Here is a 15,571-nt window from a genome sequence, read left to right on the forward strand (position 1 = left end):
AGCAGTGCACCTCCATGGTGCAGCAAGGAGTATGGCTTCTAAATGTTGGGGCTGGCTGCTAGAGCCAAATAAAATTGTTTGAAGACTGCTGCCTTTCCAGGTACCTTAACTGGAATGGAACTTGAGAGAACTATTTTGTGGTTACTCCAGTCCTTCCTGGAGGGATGGCTTCATAAGGTACTGCTGCGGGGGACTGTGGACTGATGGATGCCTTGATCATTGACCTGTGCTGGTCAACAAGCTTCCATTTTGTCCCTTGTGCTGCTTAACATCTGCATGAAAACACTGGGTGAGGTTGTCTGGAGATTTGGAGAGGATTGCCATCTTATTTATTTATTTATTATCTCTCTGTGTAAACCGCCCTGAGCCATTTTTCGAAGGGCGGTATAGAAATTGAATTAATAATAATAATAATAGCCATCAGTAAATGAATGGCTTTCATACCCAACGACTTCCAACACTTCCCATTTCTGATCAGAGAGGCTGTCAAAGTGCTGAATTGGTCTAAGGCTAGGTGGGGAACAAATTGAAGCATAGTCCAGACAAGGCAGAAGCACTTCTGATTGATTGCTGAAGTGGAAATTGAGATTTGACCTGCTTAAGTGGGTCTACACTGCCTTGGGAGACTTGGGTTCACAGTTTGGGGATGCTGCTGGACCTGGCTTTCCTCATGGATTTTCAAGTCGAAGATGTGGGCAACAGAGTGTGTATGTATGTTCAGTTGCACCTATTTTTTTTAAAGAGGAGAAATCTAGTTATGATGACTCATTCCTTAATTACATCAAGAGTGCATTATTGTGACATTCTTTACATAGGGCACCCTTTAAAAAAAATAGATGGAAGCTTCAGCAGCAGCTACCGTTTTGCCTAGGGCCAGTTTTTAGACGTATTTGACTCACAGCTACAAGGTCCAATTAAAAGTGGTGGTTAATAATTGAAATCCAGACTGTTGTACAGATGGGGAACAGATGTTGTACAGATGGGGAAAAGGGCTTTAAAGACAATGGCTGACATCTAGACTAATATTGCATATGTAGAAAAAAGGGATCCCCATATGCAATGGGGATGGGGTGACTTTTCCCAGTCTTCATTTCCTTCTGCATCTTACTATGCTTCCCCAAAATGTTGGTTGCACAGAAATGCAGACTTCATGAAAATATGTGGCATAATGGATACCAATGTAAGAACTAGGAAAACTTCTTAGTTTTCAGGCATCAGAAATTTTTGGAAACTTTTTACAAGGTTTTTTCACAAAACATACGTCTTTGGTCTTCATATAAGGCTGCTAATCCATGGAAGCTGGTTTATGAGCTATTCTCCATGTTTCACCTACACGTGAGATTGTCTGCCTGGGATGCATGAAAGTGCCTTCTCTTGACTGCACCTAGACTTTCTAACTCCCTTCCAAGGATGATCACTTTGCCCATTCTTTCTGTTTCCACTGTCTTGTGAAGACTTATTTTACAATAGACTTCTGGCCTGTTGGTCCGATAGTTTTATTTGACAACATGAATCTTTTGTCATTCTTCAGTTCTGACATCCCTGGTTTTTTAAATGATTGTTAGTTTTTGGTCACAGTGACTACCATCCAATTCAGTTGGGTGTGTATTCCATTGTGGTAACACAAAATGGAATAAGCTGAATGTGAAGGTTGTAAACTTATATTACAGCCCCAGACCGTGAAAGAAGGGACAATGTGCTTCAAATCAGGGTGGATTTGATTTAAATCAAACTGATTTAAATCACTAGCAGGGTGGATAAAAATAAAAGAAAATCCGATTTAAATAAAAAAAAATCTGATTTAAATAAAAAAAATTGGATTTTTTGATTTAAATCAGATTTTTTTGATTTAAATCGGATTTTTTTTATTTTTATCCACCCTGCTAGTGATTTAAATCGTGATTTAAATCAGTTTGATTTAAATCAAATCCACCCTGATTCAAATTATGGACATTGTATGTTGCAATGAGGGATGGCTGTGAAAGGCATTTGCCCTTAATCTGAAGAGCGTTGTGTCATATTTTGGGATCTAGGAGTGCAAATATAAAAATTTGGTTCTTGGATAATATTTATTATTTATTTATTTAATTAAAATATTTCTATACCACCCAAAACATGTGTGTCTGGGTGGTTTTAATACTGTGTCCCATATTTTACTTTTAGTGTAAAAGCTTCACTTCTACGTACTCATTTTATTGGTGGTAACTTCAAATTTTGTCACTTGAAGATTTATCTTAAGCTATTCTAAGCTGATGATTAAACACTCTGTCTCTCAATAATCTTTGCACTCAACTTACCTCTTGATGGTCTCTTTCAGAATGAAAATGGAGTACTTGTGTCAGGGACATAAAGTACTGCAGAGTATTTCATTATTCTTAATTTGCAAAAATGCCACTCTTTAACAGGTTCATATTTAATTGAAATATTTGTATCTCCTCTTTCCATCAAACGATCTATAGGAAAGCTTTCATCAATATAAAAACCACGTAATAATACTACAAAATTGCAATGAAAGTTTAAACTGGTTTCAAAAAAGGCAAGCAGTACTACTGTATCATTATCTGCAGATATAAAATATAAGGTTTTCGCTTGTCCCTTAAAACTGATCAATGAAGAATAAACGTAATCTCTCTTAGGAGGTAGTGCCATAGCCTAGGCACTAGCAGTGAGAAGCCCCCCCTGACTTGTGTAACTATCCACATTCACCACAGATGGTGAGGGACCATGAAAGAGAGTAGGCGTGTGCATCGGTCCGGATCCATCCGGACCGGCAAGGGGGGGGTCTATCTTTAAGGGCGGGGGGGTAGAACTTACCCCTCCCGCCGCTCTTCCCCCTCCGGCGCTGCAGTAAAATTTCAAGTTTTTTGGGCGGCAGCGTTCTTCCCTGCCGCCCCGGCCCCCGTCATTGCCCGGAAGAAGCCTTCATATCAAACACGCATGCGCGCCGCATACATCACACGCATGCTGTGTGTGACGTATGCGCGCGCGGCGCGCATGCGTGTTTGATATGAAGGCTTCTTCCAGGCAACGACGGGGGCAGGGGCGGCAGGGAAGAACGCCGCCGCCCCGAAAACTTGAAATTTCACCGCAGTGCCGGAGGGGGAAGAGCGGCAGGAGGGGTAAGTTCTACCTCCCTGCCCTTAAGATAGACCCCCCCGCTGGACCGGTCCGTTTCCAAACCGGTTCGGAGGCCTCCAACATGGCCTCCGGACCGGTTCGTGCACACCACTAAAAGAGAGCCTCTAATGATATGAATGCACAGATGGATAGGATGCAGTTCACAAGATATCTATAGCCCAGACCCAGAGTGGAAAAGTTTCCCATATATTTATTTTTCCAGTGGACAATTTTCCACTTCTGAAGTTTAATTGGCTGACATCTGGACTAGCATTGCACACAATGCTTTCATGTGCAGCAGTGAAAGTTCTGGACTACCACTCATTGTTTCCTCTAAGGCATGCACATGTGCATGCCTCACACATTTTCTGATGTCCACTCAGTTAATTTTAGATCCTGCTCAGGTTGAATCAGGAAGGCCCCACTCTGAAAGCATGTGTGCACACACTGCCTTGATACTGCCACCCAGAATAAAATTCATTCCGCACATAGATTAGAAAAATTAGAGAGAACACTGCTACCACTGTGCTGTTGCTTGAGCAGGAGGTGATTTTTGCCAATCTTCCCTTACCTCTCAAGTTCACTGTGCCCACTGTAATATGTTCCTGAAGATCATGAATCCCTCAGGGAAGTATTTTGATACACAGTGTATTTCAGAAGGAAGGGAGGATTGAAAATCACCCCTTCCTCTGCTTGAGCAACAACACAGTGATAGTCTGGAACTCTCACTGCTGCCTATGCAAGCATTGGCAGCTAATCCAGATGTCCAGCATTGTGTACTAAAATCAGTAATAGTAATGAATGGATGTCAATGCAATATTAGGCAAATTTGGAGTTTTAACTGGTATCTTTCAGGTGATTATACCTAGGAAGTGTGTGAGAGGGAACATATATTTTACTGATTTGAGTATTATAGTAAATGTATTTGTTTTAGTATAACAGTTAAAGTACATGAAATGCCTTTATTGATTCCCCACCCCAATCAAATATTTCAGTATTTGAAATATTTGTACTTTCAAGTTTTTTGGTACTTGAAGAACTTGAGATATACAGTATGGTGGAAGTGGTTTCTTCTTACTGTATAAATCTACTAGCATGTCAAAAAACATGCTAATAGATCAACTTTTACCTTGCAAATTTGTAAAGAAAATTAATCCAATTGAGGGGGACATGTGCATGGGAAAACTTTCCAATTCAGAATTTTCTGGAAAACCCACATTTCTGCCTGGAACCTTTAGAGCTTGAAAGCTCAACAGCTATACCCTGCATTGAGGTCTGGAAACTACCTGGGGACCAGTGAAATTGATACAGTATTGGAGTACTGCGCGTCATCCAGCAGGCCTCGGCTAAAACTCCTGCTGCTGCGTTCTGGAAAAAGGAAAGGTTGTTCTGTTGAGTCAGTGTTGACTCCTGGTGACCACAGAATTATGTGGCTTTCTTGGTAGAATACAGGAGTGGTTTACCATTGCCTTCTGTGCACTGTGAGATGATGCCTTTCAGCACCTTCTTATATTGCTGCTGCCTGATATAGGAGTTTCCAATATTTTGGGAAACACACCAGCGGGGATTCGAACCAACAGCCTCCTGCTCTCTAGGCAGGTTGCTTCCCTGTTGCACCATTAGGTGGCTGCATTCTGAACACTTCTCAAATGCAGTACCATGTAGAGCACACCATAGTGGTCTAATCTGTATTTAGTAAGGAATGAGTTGCCAGATCCTTTTTATCAAAGAGAAGGTGCACTTGCCTCACTATCTGTAGCTGGTAAAAGGTGTCCCTGGCTGTTCAGGAGCAGCACCAGATCCAGCAGCATCCCCAGACTGTGAATCTGAACCACGAGGGCAGCTCCTATCCAGAACAGATTGTACACCTGCTGTGATCCCCCAACAATCTAACTCTCCATTGTGTCCTGGTTATGTTTCAGTTTACTTAACTAATCATAATCCCAGACATCAGTTCAAGTCAGTTCTTGACAATTTTTCTTTGGATTTAGGAACTAGACTAAGCACGCGTACTCTCTCTTTTTACTTTTACCCTTCAGAGTTTCAGATGTCTAGCTTAAACAGATAATCTTCTCCCTCTCTCTCCATAGCTTTGTGTGTCCTATTATGTCTCTGTTATTTTTGTGAGCATGCTGGTAGGACATCTAGCCAACCAGCAGCACCCTCCACTGCATGGAGGAAGTAGACACAACATTCATCTTCAGTCATGCTCTCTGCTCCATGAAGGTGAACTCTGGCCTTGCTTGCTCCTCTTCCTTCCTTCCATCCATCCATTGCTTGTCTGAGCCAAGTGATGTACCAACATGAGCAGGAGGAGGAGGGAGCAACTTGTATTTGTCACTTCCTGTTCTCATTTCTCCTTTCTTTGGCTCAGGCCCATTGACCTGGAGACAATTCTTACTCACGGGTGATCACATGGACAGCCGAAGGTTATCTTGCCTTAAAGTGGAGACTGACTTGTAATACGTACACAAGTTATTCACACCTATGGTGTTTGATTCAGATTATAGGCTTGAGGAGAAAAATGCATATATTTAGACAAATTCTATTCTCTATATAGCTGTTGTTATTGCACTAACATTAACAGTTTTAGTGGGGTTGCTGTTGAAGTATTTTACCTTAAATAAAATTATGTTTCTGAGAGAGCACAGATTTTAAAGAGCGTTATTTAAGTACAGATGTAAAGAGGGTCCTAGAGAGATCCTTTCAGCATGAATGTACACTGGAAAGTCTGTTTTTAACAATATAAACACATAGAGCAGGAATGTATTTTCAGTCTGGGGATTTTAAGGCAAACACAGTACCAATGAAACCTTTTAGGTCTTAACAGAAACACTTCAGTTTGCAGGCTGTTTTTAGCTACTCCTGTAGCTAAATGTTAAGTCCTAAACCACACAGTTTCAGCTCCTTTTTTGGTGTTCTCTCAGTGGCAGCTGAAGGCATGCCATGTTCTTCTGTTCTGTGACCCTGTGCTGGTGCTTGAAAGATTAAGTATTCTTGCAAGACAATTGGCTGCAACAGAGCTTTGGACTGGTGTACGTCTGTGTAGGGTGAAGTGTTATAAAGTGGCTGAATATAGTCGGATATCTTCAGATTCGTTACTTTGCAGTCCTGCACAAGGACATTCTCACTTTCTTCGGCATCAGAATGGAAGGAACACATCTAGACAAGGAGCTGCTACCGGTATGTACATATCCTCTTTCAAAGAAATGTTGAGCCTTGAAAAACTGCTGGAATAGTATTAAGTATATTGATATGCATCACTAATTCCTGAGTATACTTGTTCTTTTGATTGTACAAAGAATACCGTCTGAACTACTGCTTAAAAACATTGCAATGCCATTTTTAGATAGCAATAAAACTTGGCATCTAAGTAGCCATTGTCCAGCTTTGAAGGCTTTTAATTTTTTTTAACTGTAGAATGTGTGCTATTTTGCATTAAAAGTGCATGTTGACACTTCAGTAGAGGGATGGCTTGCTTGTGGTGGCTAAATGGAGTACAAATATACTGGTTTATTGTGAAACCACATTTTTTCCCTAAATATATTTCCATCAAGCTGTTCATCATCTTTCTGTCCCCTGCATAGCTGTCTTATCTTATTATATTCTTTCAATATTTTTGTTAACCTGTATTGTCCATTTAAACTATCATATAAACTTCTTTTGAAGACCAACTGTTCTAAGGTAATTGGGTTTAGATGCCATCCTGAATTCTTTGAATATAGAACTATCATTATACGTGTTTATCTCAGTGCTGTTTCTGCAGGTATTAGTACTCACTGTGAACTCAGTGCAGGCTTGAGAGCTAATAGGAAAAAATTCTAGACTTCAGGATTAAGACTGTGGAATGATCTGTAGAATAAGATCCAATGAGGATAATTTTGGCTCATGTGACTGACTCGAGCAGTCCCTCTTGCTTGACCTCCTTGGCCACTAGAATCCCCCTTTCTCTACACTGTCCATTCTGTGGTGTTGCGTTCAAGTGAGACATTATCTTGCTAGAAGATATAGCTGTTGCTAATTTGGATACTGATTTAATCTGATTTAAGGCTAATCTGCATCCTTCTTAGCATTGAAAGAAAGCTTGTGGATTGTTTTCCTGTTGAGTTGTATGTAAAGAAAAATTGACCTATTCTCAGTTTGTGGATTTTGAAAATATATTGATATTACATTAGATGTTAACTGAAAACTGCAGTATAAAATAGCAAGTAATGTATTTGTGTCGATAGTTGCAATTCTTATTTTTCCTTGTTTTTGCCTGTGCATGCAGATAAAGATCTAAATAAATTTGTAAAGCAGATGTTCTGGTCTAGATATGTATCATTCAATTTTAAGTGTCCCAACAGTTTACAAAATGCTCAGTGTTTTAATGGAGCGAAAGTCTTAAAGAAAAGATTGCTTGTTAAACAGATGTGTAATGTACAACATGAAATTATATATTAAAACTTCACCCTACCCCATCCCAGACACAGATGGCAAAAACAGGAAACTTTGGAATTAAAAAAAAAAACAAAAAACAAACCTGTTGTGAAATATATTACCTTAGAATTATGCATTGGATATTTTAGAATGTGTGATTTTAACACATCACTTCCTGCCCATTGCTACTTCAAACTACTGTAGCTGTTTTCACACAGCATGGAACCTGAAGTTCCTTCACCCCTGATATATGGAGGGAACCATGGAGGAGTTGGTGCTGCAGTCAATAACATATTTCAGTTTTCTGGAAGTAGCTGAGTTGAGCCAAAGGTATACCCCCTGCCTGGGCCTCCCTATGAGGCCCTAGTTGTTATCCCAGCCTGCTTTGTGCTGCTTCACAGTCAATAGTCCTGATGACAAAGCGGGCAGACTGGCCTGGAATGAATCAGCAGTTCATAAAAAGCATGGTTTCAGACATAATGCACACCTCAAGTAGATGTAGCATTTGATTTGGTAAGCCAACTTCAAAACTTGATTACATATCTTGGTTTGAGGTCCTGAATGAAACTCAGGTTCCTTCCTTGGCAAGGGTCCAGACATGAACCTCAGGTTCCCCCTTGGCATGATGTCAGTTATCAACTTTGCAAGTAGGTTTCGTGTTGGGTGAACCCACCCTGTCTGCTATGTGCTATGAAGATGTTTTATGTAATACAATGAGAAATATTAGAAAATTGCAGTACTAATCCTGTATAGCTATAATTCTCAAATCCCAGATGCATTTCAGCCTTTGCCCTTCACAAAATGCACTGTCATATTTACTGGAGGAGCACATGACCTAGGCCCTTTCTAGGATTCTTCTTTGCTTATAAATTGTTGCCTGCTTTCCTATGGCTGACGTTCATCTTTGATCTGGAGAGTGGTGGATGCACTATCCTCCCGATTTTGTCCCAATTCATCTTGGAAATATCTCTCACACTAACACCATGTGATCTGGATCGCGATGCATTGCAGCCATAAGAATGGGTTCTGTGCCTGTGTGGGACCATTTAGGCAGAATTGACTAGCTCCTTGAAGTGCTTAGCCCCTCCCTCTGCACGTGGTGCACTTGTTTAGTTTGGGCGGGCTATCATTTTCTCCTCAGTTCCTTTCTGATTGGATTTGTGTCAGCACCTTGGACTGTTTGCTCCTTGGAACGACTTTTTCTGTGAATTTGAGAGAAAGAAAACGAACAGTTAAAATTACTTGAAGTCAGATCTGACTTGACAATTCATACTTTTTATGATTCTAACTTGTCTAAAGAACAACTGACTTCTCGGTTAACCACCCCGGACTGTTTTATTGATCTCCACTCGGAACTTTGGGTATTGCTTTTATTTGATTCATTTATCATGGAAAAGAGAAAAACTTTCAAGCTTTGTGTCTGCTGTAACTCTAAACTCCTCATAGCAGATGACCATGAGTTCTGTTTATTATGTCTCAGTAAAGGGCACAACACTTCTAGTTGGAAAATTTGCCTTACCTTTCCCCATCAAACTAGGAAAAATAGCCCTTCGTTTGCGAGCCACCTTATATGATGATGTGCTGCACCCTGGGATGCTGATGCCAGGGTCCCTGGTGGATGCTCCCTCACCCTTGATGTCAAGTATGGTATCGAGGTCGACATTGGGGTCAAAGTCACTGTCAGGATTTGCTGCAAGGCAGTCTAAAACCTTTACAGAACTTGCCTCGACATCCAAAACAGCAACTTTTAAGACTCCAAATCTGACTTCTGCTTTGACCCACCAAAAATGGCATAAGTGCTATCGGGCTGCTGATGCCAAAGGAGAGCCACTTTCCAAAAAGCACCGTGATAAGGGCACAAAGACTGATCGTGATCGATCATCCACCACTTCACAGACAACCCTTTCACAAACAGCTTTACAGTCAGTCTTGAACACACCTCAATCTCGCCCATTGACTCCAGATGTTGTGATGCTTGATTCCCTCTCAACAGTGTCTCGACGACCAGCCTTGACACTGACACACCTGACACTGGCTACAGTATCGACTGCTCAAGGCCATGAACACTCTTTATTGCCAGCTGTAACTCCAGCACAGACAGTCACCAGCCATCCTCTGAGCCCAGCACCCCTTCAGACAATGGCTTCTCTGGTTTCTTTCAAGATGGAGGCTGACGATGCTGAACTTGATTTAGGACAAGGGACTGCTCAACGTCTGCTATACGTGTTAGACTCCATGGAGAGTACCCCGTTGGCCTTGACTTTCTACGGATTTTTAAGTCAAGGTCTCAATATCAACGAGGAGAGCATGACATTCTTGATACCAAGGACCCCAGGAACCTCACCGTCTCAGGCTCGACTCCCCACCCACTTGACACTGTCGGCATTTCGAGCCTTTCAGATGCAAACTTGCCCACATCCATGGAAAATACCTATTATGTGGCCACACAAGGCTTAACTCGAGCATTGGGAGGAGGTGATGTCTCACAGGCTTAGCGTAATCTCTCAAGTCTTCTCTCCGACTATCGGGAATATAGACTCTGGTAGACTCATCAACAGTCTTTGGTATCGGTGGCTCCCATCATTACACAAGTGACCCCTCGACCAGACCTACCAAGACCTGCCTCTGCTATGGTCTCAATGTCGACAAGTCACTTCCCATTCCGACCAGAATGGGTGTTTCGATGTTGACACAAGTCCTCCCAAGAACAGAGGAGGATTCTTCAGTGCCTAGCAGTGTTCTCTCATTTTTTTCATCTGTGTGCAGAATTAGATTTGTTCTGGGCGGCATTATCAAGGCACTGTGCGCGCACATGCATTCAGGGTGGGGCCTTCCTGATTCAACCTGAGCGGGATCTAAAATAAACTTAGCAGACATCAAAAAATGTGTGAGTGCACACACATGCACACGCCTTGGAGGGAACATTGATGTCTAGGCGTCCTATTTCTTTGACATGCATGGTGACACAAACAATTCATGTGCAAAAATCCTCAAAAATCACAACCAACCCAGACGATGGTTATCACCACCTCATCCACCACTCGTACAGCCCCTAAAAATAAGGGCTCAGTCCCTTTGGGACCCCATACTGTCATCTTGACAGATGATTATGAATCTGATTCAACTTCTAGTGAAACAACCTCTTCAGAGCACGCTGATGACCCCCCTATTAAGGTGATACCAGGCAATAACATTTCTTCTGAGGAGGAGATGTGCTCTTCTCATAAACTTCTGAAATGGTTTCCGCACTAGGTTTGAAGTTAAAAAAGCAATCTCAAGATTTGGACGACCTTGTCTACATGTTCTTTAGTACAACGGCTCCAACTCAGCCAGTACACCTGTCAATTCTGCCAGTGATTTCCACAGCTGCAAAGTCCATGTGGGCAACTTTTCAGACCTCTGCTCTGACCTCCTAAGCGATTAGAAAATTCATACAGAATCCAGGAGGATGATAATGACTTGCTGTTGAATCACCCTTCCCCCGACTCTGTTGTGGTAGATTGTGCTTCGTTGTCGAAGACTGGCAGGTGTCATACAATGCCTGAAGAAAAAGAGGGTTGAAAATTGGACATTTTGTCCAATTCAAATTTATTTTGTCCTTTGGATCTTTGAGTCGAAAGATCTACTCGACTTCATGCCTGGCAGTGAAAATTGCAAACTACACTATCTGTTTTGCTAAATATACCCACTCCCTTTGGGATGAGTTGTATCAGGAACAAAATGATCTTTCCTATAGGAGTTCTTGGCAAAATTCAGTGAAGTCTATTCTAAGGTTATCCTCCTGACCAGACAGCAACTCAGCAATGCCAAGCACCTAGCAGAAACTGAGTCCCGCACACTGGCTACTGCCATCATGTTACGCAGGCATGTTCTGACTACGTTCCACTGTTTCAACCAGATATGAAGGATAGCTTGGAAAATCTACCCTTAGACGGGAAAGGTCTCTTCTGTGAGCCTACGGATACCATGATGGAATCTATCAAGAAGTCAATGTTTACAGCAAAGACCTTTTCAACCTCTTCGCAACCATACACTTCCAAATACTGCCAAATCGGCAGGAGATAATATGTGTACAAACAGATGGATAAAAGGGACTTTTTGAAACAATATCAATGTTTCAATAGAAAGCCCTATAACCAGAGAACAAGAAATCCAGAACTCACTCCCAAAAACCACCAATACGGGCAAGCCACATCTTTGATTATCAGGACAGTCCATCGAATGCCATAGTCCAAGAGTCTCTACCATTGATTCCACTACTACCTTCCATAATAGCACCTTCAACATCGGGCTGGCAAATCATTTCTTAGCATGGCGCAACATAACATCAGACCACTGGGACCTATGCATAATTCAGACAGGCTATGTGATAGAATTCATGTCCCAGCCATCCTTAGGTGGAAGCAAGTATATCCTGCTTCCCTCCTTCTGATGGAAGTAGTTCAATCTTTCTTGGACAAAGGGGTGATATCGCCTGTTTGGTGGACAGATCAGTGGCGGGGTTTTATTCCTGCTTCTTCCAGGTACCGAAACAGGATGGAGTCCTATGACCAGTTATGGATCTCAGACAAATAACCACGTGGACATACGCAAACTTAGCATAAAGTTACATAGCATCTTTCCTCCACGGGGAGGAGTGGTTTATGATGTTGGATCTCCAGGATGCTTATTTTCATATTGGGATCCAACAAAATCAGAGTATCTCCACTTCACGGTGGGTTACCAGATTTTCCAATAAAATGTCTAGACGGCACCCTGTGTATTTACCAAATACATGGCCATGATTGTGGCACATCTTCGGTCTCAAGAGGTAGGCCTCTTTCCATTTCTTGATCACTGGCTTCTGATGGGAAGTGTAGAACATCAGTTAGCTTCACATGTCCCGACAGTGTTACACCTTCTGAAAGACCTAGGCATCCAGGTCAACTGGGCAAAATCCAAACTTCAGTCGGTAAAGTGCAATGCCTGTATTGGGGCCATACTTGATGCAGATGCACAGTGTGCATATCTCCCCATGGAGCACTTCTTATGAATTAGAGACCTGATCTAGACCTTCCTGGAGCGCCACGACCAAAAAGCTCACAAAATACAAAGACTGCTGGGCCTCAAGCAATTCCACTATTCACTTTGCCAGACTGTGTCTGTGACGGCTGCTGTTGTAGTTTCTGTCAGTTTTCAGACCTAACATGGACAGTGCCCAAAGGTTGCTGAAGATTCTAGACCCAATTCTGATGTCACTCCATTGAGAAGGAGATGAACCTTCTCAAAGGATACCCTTCCAAGCAGGGTGGATTTGATTTAAATCAAACTGATTTAAATCACGATATAAATCACTAGCAGGGTGGATAAAAATAAAAAAAAAATCCGATTTAAATTTAAAAAAAAAATCCGATTTAAATCAAAAAAATCAGATTTTTTTGATTTAAATTGGATTTTTTTGATTTTTATCCACCCTGCTAGTGATTTAAATCGTGATTTAAATCGTGATTTAAATCGTGATTTAAATCGTGATTTAAATCGTGATTTAAATCGTGATTTAAATCAGTTTGATTTAAATCAAATCCACTCTGCTTCCAAGTACCCCAACCATCTGCCTGGGTCACAACAGGCACCTCCATGCAAGGCTGGGGGGCAAATTGTGGAAACCTTTGTGCTCGGGGACTGTGGTCCCCATGTCAAAGTCAAATGCACATCAACTTCCTGGAACTGCTGGCAGTATTCCAGGCCCTCAAGTCTTTTCAACTGTCACTAGCCGGCAAAGTTGTACAAATAGCCTGGACAGCACTACAATAATAGCCTATTTAAACCAGCAAGGAGGGATTGTCTCCCACTTCCTCTGTATGCTAAGCCTGCAGATTTGGAACTGGACCATTGCTCAACAAATTACCCTAAACGACATCCACATCAGAGGTGTGGAAAACACTCTGGTAGATCACCTCAGCAGGTCACAACTCCTCCTGTGTCAACACAAATGGGAGATCAATTTGGTGTATCTTCATCCAATTGTCTTGGCTTGGGGCACTCCAGAGACCGACTTGTTTGCAACAGCATCAAACAAGTGCTTCCAGTATTGCTTGAGGGCAGGTGTTGGCTGCAACTCCAGAGGAGATGCCTTCCAATTTCATTGGGGTCAGAAGTTTCTGTACATCTTCCCTCCTTACCCTCTGCTGAACAAAGTCCTGACCAAAATCTTGCAAGAAGGTGCGAAGTATATATTGATTGCTCCATGGTGGCCCCGACAGCCATGGTTTAAACAGGCACTCAGAAGGGTAGAAGGGTCACCACAGGCGTCTGCCTCAACACAAAGATCTTCTGACTCAAGAGCATGGCATACTCCATCACCCCAACCTGAAGTCTCTCAATCTAACTGCCTGGAGGATAGGCTCTTAAAGCATATTCTCCTTAATGAATGCAAAGTATACACATGGGTCAACTATAACAGCAAGTGGAAAAGATTTAAACTGTATGCACAGAGGCATGAATTCCAACTGTACTCTGCCACTTCTCGCCAGGTGCTTCTGTCAAGGTTCATCTGCCTGCTATCTCTGCTTGGCATCCACTTGATGGGATGACTGTCTTCACGCATCTAGCCTCAATGATTTTTAAGAGGTCTCAACAGCCTCTATCCACCTATTAGAAGGCCCACTGAGCAGTGGAGTTCATCCCTTGTCTTGTCTGCTCTAATGGAGCCCCCCTTTGATCCCACGGCAACAGCTCTTCTTAAACTTGTGGCACTAAGGACAGCCTTTCTCCTGGCCATAACATCAGCTCGGAGGGTCAGTGAGCTAAATTCTCTATGCATTGACATCCCCTACACCAAATTTTATGAGGACAAGGTGGTATTTTGTCTGGATCCTGAGTTTAGACCTAAAATAGTTACTGACTTCCATATCAACAGTGACATTATTTTACCTACCTTCTTTCACAATCCGACAGCCCTAGAGCATTCCTTGCACTCTCTAGACATGAGATGGGCCGTCCTTTTCTACTTGAAATTGACCAAGCCATGTAGAAAGACAAAGTGCCTCTTTGTAGGTTACAAGGGCAATATGAAAGGTTGCCAGATTTCCAGACAAAGACTCACCAGTTGGATTGTGGAATTCATCTCTCTGGCCTACAAACATCAAAAAGTGGAACCCCCTAAGACTATATGGGCCCACTCAACCAGGGCTTACGCTATTGCTGTGGCCCATATGGCTGGCATCAAGCTCAAGGACATCTGCACTGCAGCTACCTTGTCCTCTGAGCATACTTTTGCAATGTCAAGCATTATGCCTTGGACCTTTGCAATACAGCCCAAGCCAATTTCGGGAGGGGTGTGCTCAAAAGAGTATTACCATAGCATACTTTACCCATCTGCAGACTGACAGCTCATTAGTAACCAATTCTTATGGCTGCAACAGGCCACGATCTAGATAAACAGGTTGCTCAACTGTAACCATTGATCTGGTAGTGATCCGTTGCAGTCATAAGACCCTCACGCCAGCCCCTCTGCAGTATGCAGAGTGACAGCCCATATGTTTATAGAACATCTACTGCTACCTACCTTGTTGAACTGTGGACTGGTTCCATGAAATGATTGCAACCAAATGTCGGTCCTTCAGGAACTGAGGAGAAAACACTAGCCTGCCCAAACTGAGCAAGTGCACCACATGCAGGAGGTGGGGCTAAGCGCTTCAAGGAGCTAGTCGATTCTGCCCGAATGGTCCTGCACAGGCGCAGAACCCATTCTTATAACAGCAACATATCACTACCAGATCAATGGTTACAGGTGAGCAACCTTTTCTTTTCCGTCGGTTGCCCTGTCTGCTCGTGTGGAGAGAATGAAAAAATCAAAGGAGCAGATACAAGAGGTTTGCGGGTAGCAAAGCTTCAGGAGAAACCTATTCGGATACATCCAGTTGTAGCAGCTTTCAAGTTGATCTCTACCACTGGATATAGTTGTAATTATTTGGTATACTTATGAAATGTTAATGGAATAAATCCCTTAGTTTGAATTTTTAAAAAGAAACGTCTTAAATGCTAACTAAGCTGT

The 15,571-nt window shown here is 42.3% G+C and overlaps 1 protein-coding gene across 12 annotated transcripts in view; it reads left to right on the forward strand.

The window, feature by feature from the left end:
- Positions 1-15,571, forward strand: part of SLC4A7 (solute carrier family 4 member 7) — a 134,059-nt gene that overhangs the window by 14,989 nt on the left and 103,499 nt on the right. The window contains exon 1 of one of the 12 annotated variants that reach the window (XM_053263323.1): positions 6,250-6,300. The exons of the other annotated variants lie outside the window; for them this stretch is intronic. Within the exon in view, the coding sequence (XP_053119298.1) occupies positions 6,265-6,300 (36 nt within the window). The 5' untranslated portion in view covers positions 6,250-6,264. Of the gene's footprint in view, positions 1-6,249; positions 6,301-15,571 lie in introns of those variants that run through there. 12 annotated transcript variants of the gene reach the window in all.

The sequence above is a fragment of the Hemicordylus capensis genome, chromosome 6 (genome assembly GCF_027244095.1).
Source record: "Hemicordylus capensis ecotype Gifberg chromosome 6, rHemCap1.1.pri, whole genome shotgun sequence".
Taxonomy (NCBI): domain Eukaryota; kingdom Metazoa; phylum Chordata; class Lepidosauria; order Squamata; family Cordylidae; genus Hemicordylus; species Hemicordylus capensis.